Here is a 16,497-nt window from a genome sequence, read left to right as displayed (position 1 = left end):
GAAATTGCTACTCCTCGAAGCAGATAGAAAGAGCTCGCCGCGCCAAGGAAAACGACGGCGGCAACCAGCACAAAGAGCGCGCCAAAGATCAAGACCAGCACAAGGGAGAGGGCTTCGGTCGCAGCGCCGGCTCGCTCCACACCTTCACCGGGGTCGGCGACCGACGGACAGAAGGTCCTCGCAAGGGCGATGGCGGTACACGCAGTCATACTTTCCGACGTACCCCGGTGGCTCAACCGGTCCGAGCAAAGCATCACCCGGAGCCGCGAAGATCACGCCCCCGCATCGAGTACCCCGGCGAGTGGCGCTAGTCGTCAGGCCCAAGGTCGCCGACCATCGGCTACCAAAACCCCGATGGACGGGGGAAGCTCCATCAACATCATGTACTACGACACCTTCCAGCCGGCTTGGTCTGCCGGACTCACCCCATGAGAACACCCAGGTCACCTTCCCCGGCACCCGCCCCCGGCGGAAGGCCTTCCCGATCGGCAAGGTGACGCTGCCAGTCACCTTCGGCACGCCCGTGAACTACCGCACCGAGCGGATAACGTTCGAGGTGGTGAACTTCCGAAGCTCTTACCATTGCGTACTCGGCCGACAAGCGTTCGCCCGCTTCATGGCGACCCCACACTACGCGTACAACATGATGAAGATGCCAGGGCCTCGAGGCGTCATCACCATCCACGGCGACCCGGAGATGGCATTGGAATGCGAGGACGACAGCGCCAAGCTGCCGACGCCGTCATCGCCGACGAACAAGACAACTCCGCCGAGCTCGCCAAGTACCCGCCGACCGCAACGACCCCGCCATCCTGGAGAAGCCAACCGAGCTCGACTCGTCCGCAGCAACCTTCAAGGCCGCAGCAGGCACTCGCCAAGTAGATCTTGTAGAAAACGATCCAAGTAGGCAAGTTACCATTGGGACGGGCCTGTCCGCCCAATAGGAAAGCGCGCTCATCAAGTTCCTCCGTGAGAATCGAGATATCTTTGCATGGAAACCATCTGACATGCCAGGTGTCCCGAGAGAACTTGCTGAGCACAAATTACATGTCGATCCCACCGCGCGACCCGTTAGGCAGGCAATGCGCCCTGTGGGAGAAGAACGGCGACGCGCAATCGCCGAAGAAGTAAACCGGCTACTCGCTGCCGGCTTCATCATAGAAATCAAGCACCCGAAATGGCTGGCAAACCCAGTCCTAGTGCTAAAGAAGAACAAGACGTGGCGAATGTGTATCGATTACACAAGCCTCAACAGCGCGTGCCCCAAGGACCCATTCGTCCTACCGCGAATCGACCAGATTATCGACGCGGTCGCCGGGTCCGAGTCGCTATGTTTCCTGGATGCATACTCCGGGTACAATCAAATAAAGATGGCCAAGGAAGACCAAGAGAAGACTGCATTCATCACACCCCTAGGCGCCATCGCTACACGTCCATGACCTTCGGCCTCAAGAACGCCGGAGCAACGTACCAGCGGTGCATGAACAGCTGCTTGGAAAGCCAGATCGGCCGCAATGTGCATGTCTACATCGACGACGTGGTGGTCAAATCGACTCGACAGACCGACCTCGTCAGCGACCTCGCCGAAACATTCGCCAACTTACGGCGGTACAAGATCAAGCTCAACCCTTTGAAGTGCACCTTCGGGGTTCCATCAGGACAGCTGCTAGGCTACGTCGTCTCCAAGCGAGGCATCGAACCTAACCCGGAGAAGACACTGGCGGTCATGCGCACCAAGCAGCCAGCATGCCTAGTCGACGCAGAAACCGCCGGTCGAGTCGCCGCCCTCAGTCGCTTCATACCCCGGCTCGGAGACAAGGCCATGCCACTATACCGCTTGCTCAAGAAGTCGGAATCATTCCGGTGGACAGACGAGGCGCAGCGGGCCCTAGAGGAACTCCAGCATGCTCTCTCGAATGCCCCTATCCTCGCGGCCCCGCTGCCAAAAGAAACCATGCTCCTATACGTCGCCGCGTCGAACCGCGCTATAAGCGCAGTCATGGTCGTCGAACGGAAGGAGGAAGGAAGGGAGCAACTGGTACAACGCCCGGTCTACTACATCAGCGAAGCCTTAATCGAATCCAAGCAACGGTATCCACACTACCAGAAGCTGGTGTACGCCGTCCTCAGGGCCCAGCGGCGACGGCCCCTTACTTCCACGAGCACCCCATCAAGGTAGTCGCCTCAACACCACTCGCCGACATCATCCGCAACCGCGACGCAACTGGCCGGATCGCCAAGTGGGCAGTCGAGCTCGGCGTCCACAACATCACCTACGAGTCACGCCACGCCATCAAATCTCAAGCACTCGCCGACTTCCTCGCCGACTGGGAAGAGGCCCAGCAGCCAAGCTCCCCCGCGGACCTCAAACATTGGACGTTGCACTTCGACGGTTCTAAAAACCTCGAAGGAGCAGGCGCGGGAGTCGTCCTCACATCACCAAAGGGCGACACAGTGAAGTACGTCCTGCAACTCAGATTCGAGCCATGCACCAACAACATGGCCGAGTACGAGGCGCTCCAGCACGGCAAGCGAGTCGCAAAAGAGATTGGCGCAACACGCCCGCGCTGCCTCGGCGATTCCGACCTAGTCGCCAGCCAAACTTCCGGCACTGCGACGCCACGTACGCCAACATGATCGCATACAAACGCGCCGTCGACCAAGCCGGCGCTGGCTTCGCCGGTCACGTCGTCGAGTGGGTTGACAGCGCAAGAACGAAGAAGCCGACGCGCTAGCCAGAATCGGGTCCAAGCGACTTCAACCTCCTCCGGCGTCGTCCCCGGACATCCTCAGCCACCTCGGTGCGCGCACCGCGCGAGCTGGACATTGCCGAGCCACCTGCTCCCGACTCCACCTTAGTCGCACTCGCCGTCGACAAGACCGATTGGACCGAGCCATACATAAGCTACCTCGAGAGCCAGGCACTGCCGATGGATGAAACCAAAGCACGCGCCATCGTGCGCAGATGCAAGTCCTTCACCATCATCAACAATGAGCTATACAAGCGCAGTGTCTCGGGAGTGTTCCAACGATGCGTCACCACGGCGGAAGGGCGTAACATTCTGCGCGACATCCACGCAGGGGACTGCGGCCACCACGCAGGCGCGCGTTCAATCGTCGCCAAGGCCTTTCGTCACGGCTTCTACTGGCCAACAGCCCACGAAGACGCAATCGCCCTTTGTCCGTTCATGCGCCGGGTGCCAAAAGTATGCAAGCCAGTCGCACATGCCAGGATCGGCATTGAAGACCATCCCCCTCACCTGGCCCTTCGCCGTATGGGGCATGGACATGGTGGGAAAATTCAAAACGGCCCCCGGCGGATATACTCACCTCCTGGTAGCGGTGGACAAGTTCACCAAGTGGGTAGAAGCAAAGCCCATAAAGAAGTGCGACGGGAAGACGGCTACAAAGTTCCTACGCGAGCTCATCTATCGGTACGGCTACCCTCACAGTATCATAACCGACAACGGCACCAACTTCGCCAAAGGGGAGATGGCTGACTTTTGCGAAGAAAAGGGCATCCGACTCGATCTCGCCTCAGTCGCCCACCCCGAGTCGAACGGCCAAGCAGAAAGGGCAAACCAGAGCATCCTGCACGGACTCAAACCACGCCTGGTCGTGCCCCTAGAGCGCGCAGCCGGTTGCTGGGCGTAGGAGCTCTCTTCGGTACTATGGGGCATCCGCACAACGCCTAACAGTCAACCGGCTTCACGCCTTTCTTCCTGGTATATGGCGCCGAAGCCGTCATGCCCACGGACATCGCCTACGACTCGCCTCGGGTCGCCAACTACGCCGAAGAAGACAACGAGCGAGCTCGCCAAGACGACATCGATCTCCTCGATGAGGCCAGAGACCTCGCACTCTCCAGAACCGCCATTTACCAGCAGGACCTCCGTCGTTACCACAGTCGCCGCGTTCGGAGTCGCTCCTTCCAAGTCGGCGACCTGGTACTCCGGCTAATCCAGGACAAGAAAGGGATGCACAAGCTGTCCCCGCCCTGGGAAGGACCATTCGCCGTCAGCCGCGTACTCGGCAACGACTCCTACTATCTCATCGACGTCCGCAAGGACGACAAAGGCGAGCCGCTCACTAAAGAGGTGGAGCGCCCCTGGAACATCAACCTTCTCCGGCGGTTCTATACCTAAGGAAAAAATGTAATCCGAAAATTCAGAGGTTAATAAAAATCGCCGACCATTTTTTTTGATCTCAAGCTCCGACTACCTCTCCTTCACCCGCCAGATATCGCCATCTCTCATCCCGGTACACACCGGCTTAGTCGCCGCAACAAGCGACTAGGTGCTGAGAGACCTCCGGTCGCCGCTGCTGGAAGAGAGAAGTCCACGATCGGCCAAGTAGCCGGGCTAACACGGGATGGCGGCGTAACCGAGGCGCAACACCAGGCCCGGTCACCCACCATCTCTAACGCCGTCGGGTGAAAACGGCGACTGGAACCCACAGCAGGGCCGCACGCTCGGCCAGCCCCACGGGCCTCGGCGACCGCCTTGTGCTACGCTATAAAGCACACCAATGCCCTCCTCTACCTTAGGTTGGCGAATTGTGCGGCTAAGTACTTCGACTAGGGACTCCGCAAAACGGACCCGCGGCTCGCCAAGGAAAATACGCCCGCAATGATCCCCTTTGGAGTCGCCTAGCGACTGGCTCACCGAGCCACGACGAGTGGCGCGCTACATCCGAACAGCGCAAAATACAACTCACCACTACTCCACCCATGAGGCTGCTATTCGTACTATAATGACTACGCATCGCGATCGGGGACGCCCAGCTCGAAAAGGAAAACTGTCAAGTCGATTGCCTTCATTGTGGTCGCAAGGCGACTGGCCTGAAGGCCATGGATAGTCGGAACCAACTCCAATGCATCGCCGCCTCAAAATAATGCAAAAGCAACCACCGAATCATATTTAAGCAAAAGTCATCATTTTATTTACAACTAACTCCCGCTCGCGGGAAATCCAGCCACTTCCTACACAGGTACTCAGGAAACTACGAGGACGACCCCGGAGCCCCCTCTACGACAGGCTCGACGCCATCATCGCCGTGACGAAATTTCGGCGTGTACACCACGACCGGATATGTCGACAACGAGCCGGCGGCAGCGGCATGGAAGAGGCGCTCCGCGGGGTAGTCCACCGGGCCCGGCTCTTTCTCCGCGTCACCAGGTGCCGCTTGGCTGGGGATATGAGTCTCCAAGTCCGCGGTCGCCAGTACTCGGTCGGCGAAGGGGCGCACCGCATCCATCAGCCGCAGCACTTCGGCAACATCGAACTCGCCAGTCTCCGAGGGGAAGCCAGCGGTGACCTCCTCCACGTCGAACCCTTCGTAGTAATGCGCCAGCACCATACTCAGAGCCATGGTAATGCCAACGCGGCAGGAAGAGCGGCGAAGCCAGTCAACAACAGCCGGAATGTTGGACACCGCCTTGAAGACGGATGGCGTGTCCCGCGGAATCACCTCCCGCGGGCTTAGGTACTGGAGCGCGGCGAGTATCTCCCCCGCGCAGGCGATGATACGCGCGGTCGCGGTCGACAGGCATTCCCGCGGAGTCGCCGTCTCCACGAAGTCGCACGTACCTGCAGTCAACAACACAAGGAAAAGGGAAAAATGAGAACTTCCCCTTCAACGCCAACTGGCCCCCGGAGCCGACTCGCCACGCTCGGGGACTGGCCCCGAGCCGACTTCGCCACGCTCGGGGACTGGCCCCGGAGCCGACTTCGCCACGCTCGGGGATCGCCCCCGAGCCGACTCGCCACGCTCGGGGACTGGCCCCCGGAGCCGACTTCGCCACGCTCGGGGATGGCCCCCGAGCCGACTCGCCACGCTCGGGGACTGACCCCGAGGCCGACTCGCCGTGTTCAGATGCTCGAACCCCCGGCAAATAAACAAGAAGTGCGACGACAAGAACTTACCAAGAATCTGCCGCGACATCTCTCTGACGAACGCCTCGAAGTTGGTCTTCTCGGCCTGCACCGCCAGGACGATGCCCTCGGACGCCTCCTTCTCCGCAGCAAGTTCTTTGGCGTGCTGCTGCTTTAAGGCCGCCACCTCCTCCCGCAGAGACGCGGCAGCCCCACGAGCAGAGTCCCGCGCGTCAGTCGCGGCCTCCAGCTTCACCTTGTATTCGGCGATGACGTCCTCCAGCTCCCGGCCCTTCTGCTCCAGGACCTTCGTCAATTCCGCCACCTCCGCTTTTGCCCTTTTCCGGGCCTCTTCGGCCTGCTGCGCCCGGAACTCGGCTTCACGGTAGAAGGACTCCTTGACGAACCCTTCCCGAGCCTCGGCAAGAGCCTTTGCCTGCGCCTCTGCTACAAGAAAAGGAAACGGTGAGAACGAACGCCAGGGCCAGTGACACTGAATGAGGACGGCGAGCGGGCCTGACTTACTGCCCAGGGCAATCAGCTTCCGGTTCTTCTGCGCCGCCTCCTCCACAAGCGCGGTCAGCCGCTTAATCTCCGCCTGCGAAAACCAAACAAAAATGCCAAGGTCAACAAACGAAAATCAGAAGAGACTCGACTCGCCCTTTCAGACCAAGTCGACCCTCGGGGACTGGGGGTGACTAGGCCACGTGTTCAGCGACACTTACCACATGCGCCTCGCCAAGCGCCGTGTGGAGCTCGGTGAAGGTCAATGAAGACGGCGGCGGATGACGCGACTCGGTCGCCCCGTCCGCTCGCATCACCGCCTCAGTCGATGGAACTTCGCCCGTCCGCGTGTCGGCGTCACTGGGCGGGGCTCGGTCCCTGGCGGCCTTGGACCGGCACTCTTTCAGTGGCTCTGACAGACCGCCCTCCTCGACGATGTCCTCTTCAACCTCGGGTGCCTTCTGCCCCTCGGTCGATCCAACGTCAGTCGACTCCTCCTCCACCACGGGCGGAGTAACGTCTGGACCCGTCGCTGCACTCGCCATGCCCCCGCGAGCCATGCTGGGTAGAGGAAAGACGTTGGCGGTGGGCTCCGGCTCTATCTGCAGCAGCCCGACTTCAATCCAGACAGTGAGAGGGTACGAGTCGATCCAGACAGTGGGGTCAATGCTTGTAAGCTCTCCCTTCCTTCTCTCGAATGCCCCTATCCTCGCGGCCCCGCTGCCAAAAGAAACCATGCTCCTATACGTCGCCGCGTCGAACCGCGCTATAAGCGCAGTCATGGTCGTCGAACGGAAGGAGGAAGGAAGGGAGCAACTGGTACAACGCCCGGTCTACTACATCAGCGAAGCCTTAATCGAATCCAAGCAACGGTATCCACACTACCAGAAGCTGGTGTACGCCGTCCTCAGGGCCCAGCGGCGACTGGCCCCTTACTTCCACGAGCACCCCATCAAGGTAGTCGCCTCAACACCACTCGCCGACATCATCCGCAACCGCGACGCAACTGGCCGGATCGCCAAGTGGGCAGTCGAGCTCGGCGTCCACAACATCACCTACGAGTCACGCCACGCCATCAAATCTCAAGCACTCGCCGACTTCCTCGCCGACTGGGAAGAGGCCCAGCAGCCAAGCTCCCCCGCGGACCTCAAACATTGGACGTTGCACTTCGACGGTTCTAAAAACCTCGAAGGAGCAGGCGCGGGAGTCGTCCTCACATCACCAAAGGGCGACACAGTGAAGTACGTCCTGCAACTCAGATTCGAGCCATGCACCAACAACATGGCCGAGTACGAGGCGCTCCTGCACGGCATGCGAGTCGCAAAAGAGATGGGCGCAACACGGCTGCGCTGCCTCGGCGATTCCGACCTAGTCGCCAGCCAAACTTCCGGCACCTGCGACGCCACAGACGCCAACATGATCGCATACAAACGCGCCGTCGACCAAGCCGGCGCTGGCTTCGCCGGTCACGTCGTCGAGTGGGTTGACAGGCGCAAGAACGAAGAAGCCGACGCGCTAGCCAGAATCGGGTCCAAGCGACTTCAACCTCCTCCGGGCGTCGTCCTGGACATCCTCAGCCACCCCTCGGTGCGCGCACCGCGCGAGCTGGACATTGCCGAGCCACCTGCTCCCGACTCCACCTTAGTCGCACTCGCCGTCGACAGCACCGATTGGACCGAGCCATACATAAGCTACCTCGAGAGCCAGGCACTGCCGATGGATGAAACCAAAGCACGCGCCATCGTGCGCAGATGCAAGTCCTTCACCATCATCAACAATGAGCTATACAAGCGCAGTGTCTCGGGAGTGTTCCAACGATGCGTCACCACGGCGGAAGGGCGTAACATTCTGCGCGACATCCACGCAGGGGACTGCGGCCACCACGCAGGCGCGCGTTCAATCGTCGCCAAGGCCTTTCGTCACGGCTTCTACTGGCCAACAGCCCACGAAGACGCAATCGCCCTTGTCCGTTCATGCGCCGGGTGCCAAAAGTATGCAAGCGCCGCACATGCCAGGATCGGCATTGAAGACCATCCCCCTCACCTGGCCCTTCGCCGTATGGGGCATGGACATGGTGGGAAAATTCAAAACGGCCCCCGGCGGATATACTCACCTCCTGGTAGCGGTGGACAAGTTCACCAAGTGGGTAGAAGCAAAGCCCATAAAGAAGTGCGACGGGAAGACGGCTACAAAGTTCCTACGCGAGCTCATCTATCGGTACGGCTACCCTCACAGTATCATAACCGACAACGGCACCAACTTCGCCAAAGGGGAGATGGCTGACTTTTGCGAAGAAAAGGGCATCCGACTCGATCTCGCCTCGCCGCCCACCCCGAGTCGAACGGCCAAGCGAAAGGGCAAACCAGAGCATCCCGCACGGACTCAAACCACGCCTGGTCGTGCCCCTAGAGCGCGCAGCCGGTTGCTGGGCAGAGGAGCTCTCTTCGCACTATGGGGCATCCGCACAACGCCTAACAGGTCAACCGGCTTCACGCCTTTCTTCCTGGTATATGGCGCCGAAGCCGTCATGCCCACGGACATCGCCTACGACTCGCCTCGGGTCGCCAACTACGCCGAAGAAGACAACGAGCGAGCTCGCCAAGACGACATCGATCTCTCGATGAGGCCCGAGACCTCGCACGCTCCCGAACCGCCAGGTACCAGCAGGACCTCCGTCGTGACCACAGTCGCCGCGTTCGGAGTCGCTCCTTCCCAGTCGGCGTCCTGGTACTCCGGCTACTCCAGGACAAGAAAGGGATGCACAAGCTGTCCCCGCCAGGGACGGACCATTCGCCGTCAGCCGCGTACTCGGCAACGACTCCTACTATCTCATCGACGTCCGCAAGGACGACAAAGGCGAGCCGCTCACTAAAGAGGTGGAGCGCCCCTGGAACATCAACCTTCTCCGGCGGTTCTATACCTAAGGAAAAAATGTAATCCGAAAATTCAGAGGTTAATAAAAATCGCCGACCATTTTTTTTGATCTCAAGCTCCGACTACCTCTCCTTCACCCGCCAGATATCGCCATCTCTCATCCCGGTACACACCGGCTTAGTCGCCGCAACAAGCGACTAGGTGCTGAGAGACCTCCGGTCGCCGCTGCTGGAAGAGAGAAGTCCACGATCGGCCAAGTAGCCGGGCTAACACGGGATGGCGGCGTAACCGAGGCGCAACACCAGGCCCGGTCACCCACCATCTCTAACGCCGTCGGGTGAAAACGGCGATCGGAACCCACAGCAGGGGCCGCACGCTCGGCCAGCCCCACGGGCCTCGGCGACCGCCTTGTGCTACGCTATAAAGCACACCAATGCCCTCCTCTACCTTAGGTTGGCGAATTGTGCGGCTAAGTACTTCGACTAGGGACTCCGCAAAACGGACCCGCGGCTCGCCAAGGAAAATACGCCCGCAATGATCCCCTTTGGAGTCGCCTAGCGATCGGCTCACCGAGCCACGACGAGTGGCGCGCTACATCCGAACAGCGCAAAATACAACTCACCACTACTCCACCCATGAGGCTGCTATTCGTACTATAATGACTACGCATCGCGATCGGGGACGCCCAGCTCGAAAAGGAAAACAGTCAAGTCGATAGCCTTCATTGGGGTCGCAAGGCGATCGGCCCGAAGGCCATGGATAGTCGGAACCAACTCCAATGCATCGCCGCCTCAAAATAATGCAAAAGCAACCACCGAATCATATTTAAGCAAAAGTCATCATTTTATTTACAACTAACTCCCGCTCGCGGGAAATCCAGCCACTTCCTACACAGGTACTCAGGAAACTACGAGGACGACCCCGGAGCCCCCTCTACGACAGGCTCGACGCCATCATCGCCGTGACGAAATTTCGGCGTGTACACCACGACCGGATATGTCGACAACGAGCCGGCGGCAGCGGCATGGAAGAGGCGCTCCGCGGGGTAGTCCACCGGGCCCGGCTCTTTCTCCGCGTCACCAGGTGCCGCTTGGCTGGGGATATGAGTCTCCAAGTCCGCGGTCGCCGCACTCGGTCGGCGAAGGGGCGCACCGCATCCATCAGCCGCAGCACTTCGGCAACATCGAACTCGCCGCCTCCGAGGGGAAGCCAGCGGTGACCTCCTCCACGTCGAACCCTTCGCAGTAATGCGCCAGCACCATACTCGAGCCATGGTAATGCCAACGCGGCAGAAGAGCGGCGAAGCCAGCCAACAACAGCCGGAATGTTGGACACCGCCTTGAAGACGGATGGCGTGTCCCGCGGAATCACCTCCCGCGGGCTTAGGTACTGGAGCGCGGCGAGTATCTCCCCGCGCAGCGATGATACGCGCGGTCGCGGTCGACAGGCATTCCCGCGGAGTCGCCGTCTCCACGAAGTCGCACGTACTGCAGTCAACAACACAAGGAAAAGGGAAAATGAGAACTTCCCCTTCAACGCCAAGCGGCCCCCGAGCCGACTCGCCACGCTCGGGGACTGGCCCCCCCAGCCGACACGCCACGCTCGGGGATCGGCCCCGAGCCGACTTCGCCACGCTCGGGGATCGGCCCCGAGCCGACTCGCCACGCTCGGACCGCCCCCGAGCCGACTCGCCACGCTCGGGGATCGGCCCCGGAGCCGACTCGCCACGCTCGGGGACTGACCCCCGAGGCCGACTCGCCGTGTTCAGATGCTCGAACCCCCGGCAAATAAACAAGAAGTGCGACGACAAGAACTTACCAAGAATCTGCCGCGACATCTCTCTGACGAACGCCTCGAAGTTGGTCTTCTCGGCCTGCACCGCCAGACGATGCCCTCGGACGCCTCCTTCTCCGCAGCAAGTTCTTTGGCGTGCTGCTGCTTTAAGGCCGCCACCTCCTCCCGCAGAGACGCGGCAGCCCCACGAGCAGAGTCCCGCGCGTCAGTCGCGGCCTCCAGCTTCACCTTGTATTCGGCGATGACGTCCTCCAGCTCCCGGCCCTTCTGCTCCAGGACCTTCGTCAAATTCCGCCACCTCCGCTTTTGCCCTTTTCCGGGCCTCTTCGGCCTGCTGCGCCCGGAACTCGGCTTCACGGTAGAAGGACTCCTTGACGAACCCTTCCCGAGCCTCGGCAAGAGCCTTTGCCTGCGCCTCTGCTACAAGAAAAGGAAACGGTGAGAACGAACGCCAGGGCCAGTGACACTGAATGAGGACGGCGAGCGGGCCTGACTTACTGCCCAGGGCAATCAGCTTCCGGTTCTTCTGCGCCGCCTCCTCCACAAGCGCGGTCAGCCGCTTAATCTCCGCCTGCGAAAACCAAACAAAAAATGCCAAGGTCAACAAACGAAAATCAGAAGAGACTCGACTCGCCCTTTCAGACCAAGTCGACCCTCGGGGACTGGGGGTGACTAGGCCACGTGTTCAGCGACACTTACCACATGCGCCTCGCCAAGCGCCGTGTGGAGCTCGGTGAAGGTCAATGAAGACGGCGGCGGATGACGCGACTCGGTCGCCCCGTCCGCTCGCATCACCGCCTCAGTCGATGGAACTTCGCCCGTCCGGGTGTCGGCGTCATCGGGCGGGGCTCGGTCCCCGGCGGCCTTGGACCGGCACTCTTTCGGTGGCTCGACAGACCGCCCTCCTCGACGATGTCCTCTTCAACCTCGGGTGCCTTCGCCCCTCGGTCGATCCAACGTCGGCCGACTCCTCCTCCACCACGGGCGGAGTAACGTTCGGACCCGTCGCTGCACTCGCCATGCCCCCGCGAGCCATGCTGGGTAGAGGAAAGACGTTGGCGGTGGGCTCGACGCGGCTAGTGCTCTCCTTCTCCGCTTGGCTCCCGGCGGCAGGCTCTTCCGGAGCCGACCCCGCGCCCCAAGGTCGGACGGCGCCGCCTTCCTCTCCGCGGCTTTTTCTTTGCCTCGGCCGCCCTCGTGGCCGCCACCCCGGCCGCGGGCGGCTTCGCCCAGGTCTTCTTGTTGGACCTACAAGGAGGGGTGGTGAGTCGTCACCCAGTCCGCCGCAAGAAGGACAAATCCGACAAGAAGTACTTACTTCACCGTGGGAATCGCTCTTACGCCCGGACCAGCCCGAGCTCCCGCATCGATCGCGTCCTTCAAAGGACGCTGAAGCCTCATGGACCCTTCCAGGAGAGTGGGGCGCAGTCGCTTCGATAGCGGCTCAGCCCCTTCCTTGGAGGGCTCCGCCTTGTCCTCCGGGCGAGAGGTCGCCTCCTCTTCAGCCGCGCCCTGGGACGAGGACTCGGCACCCCTCTTCGACCCGCGGGAGTCCGATGAAGTCCCGCGCCTCCGACTCCGACTCGGTGCGCTCCTCCTCCTCGTCGACCTCTTCCTCCTCGCCCTCGGTCATCTCCGGTGGTTCCTTCCCGGCGAGAGGAGGGAGGTGGTCCGCGATCTTCTGCCAACGCTGTAATCGAATCAAAGGGACAAGTCAGAAAGGAAGAAGCGCGGCCAGGCCGTGCGAAGTCGCCATGCGAAGCATTACCTGAGGCGCTGGGGTGTCTTCGGTGTAGGGCTGCAAGCCGTCTTCGAAGGAAGTGAAGGTGGCAGTAGTGATCTTGGCAAGCGCCTTCCGGTACTCGCCCTCGTCCCACTCGGTCGCCGTCGACCGGGTGCGGTCATTCTGTCCCCGGTACTCCCACATGGGGTGAGCTCGGCACCGCAGGGGGATCAGCCGCCGGCCAAGCCAACAGTTGTACATGTCGACCGCCGTCAGGCCGTCATCTTTTAGCGCCTGGATCGCTTGGCGCATATCCTTCACCACCTTCTCCTGCTCGCGCGGCAGCGACCGGACATTGAGGCGCCGCGGGACGCTCGGCTCGGGACTGTATTGGGGAATGCATACCTCGCCCGGGGGAGTGTACTCCTTGGCGTAGAACCAGAAACGACGCCACAGCGACTGCGCCTTCTTGGGGAGCGCCATGTCGATGAAGCTTTCCCGGACTTCACCTGGAAGGTGATCCCCCCGTTTGGGATGAGTGCTTCGCTGTTCTTGCTGGCCCGAGTCGCCCGCCCATGGAAGATGGACACCCACAGCGGGAAGTAGGGCGGACAGCCCAAGTAGCATTCGCACAGCGCCACGAACAGAGAAATCTGCTGGACGCTGTGCGGCCCGAGGTCGGAAACCTTGATGCTGTAGAAGGCCAGCAACTGCCGGAGGAAATCGGAGGTGGGGAGAGCGAACCCGCGATCGAGGAAGCTCATGAAGATCACGAACTCCCCGGGCCGTGGGAGGGGCTCCGTCTCGTTCGCCGGCGGAACCCGCCATCGCTCTTGGTTAAACTCCGGGATGACCCCGGAGGCGACGTACGGGAGGAGAGACTCCCGCGTGACCTTCGACTTGCCCCAACCCTTCGCCGCCATGGATGTGTGTGGAGTTTGGAATGAAGATGAGATGAAGAGAAGATGGGGGATGAATGCGGAGGAGTGTTGAACCCTAATCCTAGGGGCGACCCTTTATACCGCCCGCACTCGCTCAGATTGAGGATGAAATCTGTTCGTTGAATCGTCCCGGAATCGCCGCCCCGCAATCAACGGTCGAGATCTGCGCCGTCACCGGCTGAATAGCCGTTAAACTAGCCGTTAGCGGTCACGTCGAGCCCAACGGTCAACAACATGCAAACGGTGTGCGCCTCGGTCAACGTGAAATCTAGCCGTTGGCCTCTCCACGTGTCTCTATGATGACTACGCGTCGACTGGCAAACGGCGACTGGCCAGAGCCGACTGTCACACGCCGACTGACTGATCAAATTCTGGCGACTAAGACTGCCACCGCACCCGCGACTTTATCTTTGGAAGCCCGGCGGCGACTCATCTTGATCCATCACCGCGCCTCTCCAAGACTTGCTCCAGATCCGCGCTTCATCACCACCGCGCTTGGGGACTACTGATGGGGATATGCCCATAGGGGGTGGGTCGCCAGTCCCAGTCGCCATGAAGATAGAGGCTCGGGTGGATCGCCAGTCGCCTAAGCGACTGGGCCCTAAGGCGACTGGGCCGTGATCCCAAGGAGGAGGTCCACACGGCTGGACAAGAAGATTACTTGCGAGGGGGATAGCGGATCCCGGATTAGTAGCAACTGATATGATTCGGAGTTATCTCCATGTAACCCTAGATCGGGGGTGCTTATATAAACCCCCGAGCTTAAACCCTAGAGGACACCTTACTTGAGATCCAATCTCCCCCTGTAAGCTCTCGGCGTAGCCGCCGACTGAGCCCCCCCCATTGTAATTCTCCACTGAGCAATAAAGATCTAGCAGGACGTAGGCCTTTTACTCTCCGGAGGGGCTGAACCTGGGTAAAACCCTTGCGTCTCTTGCACCTCGACCCGTAGATGGCAATGTTCCCTTCCCCTCGCATCAATGAAGTGCTACCCCCCGTAGCATCTGCCGTGGTTACATCCACGACAGTGGCCATCTATCTCAAAAGTTGTGTGAATACGGCAGCAAACAAGGCATGGAATGCGTGGGCAGCTACTATTCGGAATCTGGTCAGATGGCATTGGCTATTCAGGCGGGCATCCCTACCTAAGATTTGGGGAAGACTTGTATAGGATCAGCTCCTTAGGTGAGATCATAGGATCAATTTATAAAAATCATATTTATAAAAGAAGAAAAAATCGGGAAAAAAAGTTTACAACATACCTATAGTCTGTATTTACAACTCCAAAAAAATTACCTCAAAACTCTATCTACGTTCAGAGAAATAAAAAAGATAAATGCTGCTGTGAATAGTATCAACCTAGGCTGAATAGTATTTCACACTATTGACTCCCAAACTTATCTTTTTTGGATCTCTGAGTGTAGGCCGAATTTGAAGCCGCAATTTTTTGGTGTTTCATATATAACACAGATGAGTGTTGCCATTTTTTTTCAGAATATTTAAACATGTTTCTTATGTTAAAAAAAATCGATCTCATAAATCCTATCTGTAGCAAGATCCTACCCAAGTTGTCCCCCCTAAGATTTTGCCGACACATTCCTCTACAATTCAACTAATCTTATCCACAGTTCAACAACTCCATTGTCGACCATTGTTCAACTACTCCATTGTCCAAATACAGTGTTCTTATGCCAAGCGAAGGAGAAGTACATAAAAATAAATAAATATTTATTTATTTGAGCTCAAGTAGATGTGAAATAGAATGCACCGTTTGACTTCTTTTTATAAATTCGAAGCTAAGGACACAATTACCAACGATTCTTGAGGAACCATTCATCAGGTTGACGATGGTACTTGATACAACACAATCGATAATTTGGTATCACTTCACACAGTTGTTCCAACAAGACTGCGACACGAGACCAAGACTCAGGAGTAGAATCAAAGTTACTGGAAATGCGACATGAAAATAAACGTCGGTCTTACGCGCGTGCAAGAGTAAGTGCTCTGCTAGCTGATGCATTCTCAGCCACCACGGCACTGGTACTTGCTGTTGCATCCCCGATTGGTGTAGGAACCTCCGCGCGCCGGGCACGGCCCGTTGCAGGCCGCCTTGTTCTTGTTCAGGGCTCCCGTGCCGATGCCGGCCAGGACCCGGCGGTGCACCTCCATATCAACAGTGAACTCCGGGGCAACGCTGTCCTCCAGCATGGACAATGACGGAGGCGGCGACATCAGCTGCTGCACCGCCGCGTCGATGCTGTAGGCCGCCTGCATGTCGCTGGCGGCCGGGCCGGCGAGCGCAAGCGCGACGCCGAGGAGGATCAGAAGAGTGGTGCTCACCTTTCTGCCCATTCTCCGTCACTCTGGCTTTGTAGCTTGCTTGCAAGAGATGTTCTCGTGCTTGGCAATGGTTTCGAACTGGAGGAGAGCCTCGCGAGCTTAGGAGCTCCAGCTTATAAACGGTGGTCGTATTGGGCAGTTCTCATGTCCCCGTTTGGGTTAGTTATATCTGCCCTTGCTTGATTCAAAAAGCTTTATGCCCCTGCACAGCTCAACTAGCATCACTTTTTAGTCGTATAGAAATATGAAGTCGGTATAGTGCGCACAAACCAACCAACTACTCATTATTGTGTCGCCAATGATGGGACTGGCATACACACTTTTGCGCCTTTTCTCGACAAAGCTACGGCCGCAAAGAGCTTCGATCGAAAGCTCAGATAGATTCACACAACTGAACTCGAATATGACTAGTACTGCTGTGTATCGAGATAGTATAAATGGGCAC

The 16,497-nt window shown here is 59.1% G+C and overlaps 3 protein-coding genes across 4 annotated transcripts; all 3 read right to left on the bottom strand.

Moving 5' to 3' along the window:
• Positions 1–4,886: 4,886 nt before the first annotated feature.
• Positions 4,887–6,956, bottom strand: LOC127329015 (uncharacterized). Of its 2 annotated transcripts, none has more exons than XM_071825162.1 (4): positions 6,599–6,956; positions 6,399–6,471; positions 5,925–6,320; positions 4,887–5,588 (listed from the first exon to the last, which is right to left on the bottom strand). In XM_071825162.1, exons 1-4 carry the CDS (start codon positions 6,935–6,937, stop codon positions 5,002–5,004), a joined length of 1,395 nt encoding a protein of 464 aa, XP_071681263.1. In that variant the 5' UTR covers positions 6,938–6,956; the 3' UTR covers positions 4,887–5,001. The 2 variants fall into 2 exon arrangements, with proteins under 2 accessions (XP_071681263.1, XP_071681264.1); XM_071825163.1 differs by having other exon boundaries at positions 5,925–6,317.
• Positions 6,957–12,413: 5,457 nt separating this feature from the next.
• Positions 12,414–13,261, bottom strand: LOC139836110 (uncharacterized). The gene is made up of 2 exons (XM_071826402.1): positions 12,814–13,261; positions 12,414–12,735 (listed from the first exon to the last, which is right to left on the bottom strand). The coding sequence occupies exons 1-2, from the start codon at positions 13,249–13,251 to the stop codon at positions 12,547–12,549; spliced, it is 627 nt and encodes a 208-aa protein (XP_071682503.1). The 5' UTR covers positions 13,252–13,261; the 3' UTR covers positions 12,414–12,546.
• Positions 13,262–15,462: 2,201 nt separating this feature from the next.
• LOC127334289 (uncharacterized) lies at positions 15,463–16,204 on the bottom strand. Its single transcript, XM_051360707.2, has one exon. The coding sequence runs from the start codon at positions 16,062–16,064 to the stop codon at positions 15,735–15,737; it is 330 nt and encodes a 109-aa protein (XP_051216667.1). The 5' UTR covers positions 16,065–16,204; the 3' UTR covers positions 15,463–15,734.
• Between the last annotated feature and the right edge of the window lie 293 nt (positions 16,205–16,497).

This window comes from Lolium perenne, chromosome 2 (assembly GCF_019359855.2).
Source record: "Lolium perenne isolate Kyuss_39 chromosome 2, Kyuss_2.0, whole genome shotgun sequence".
NCBI classification, from domain to species: Eukaryota; Viridiplantae; Streptophyta; class Magnoliopsida; order Poales; family Poaceae; genus Lolium; species Lolium perenne.
Note: the sequence above shows the minus strand (reverse complement) of the source record. Positions and strands in the feature narration are given on the sequence as shown.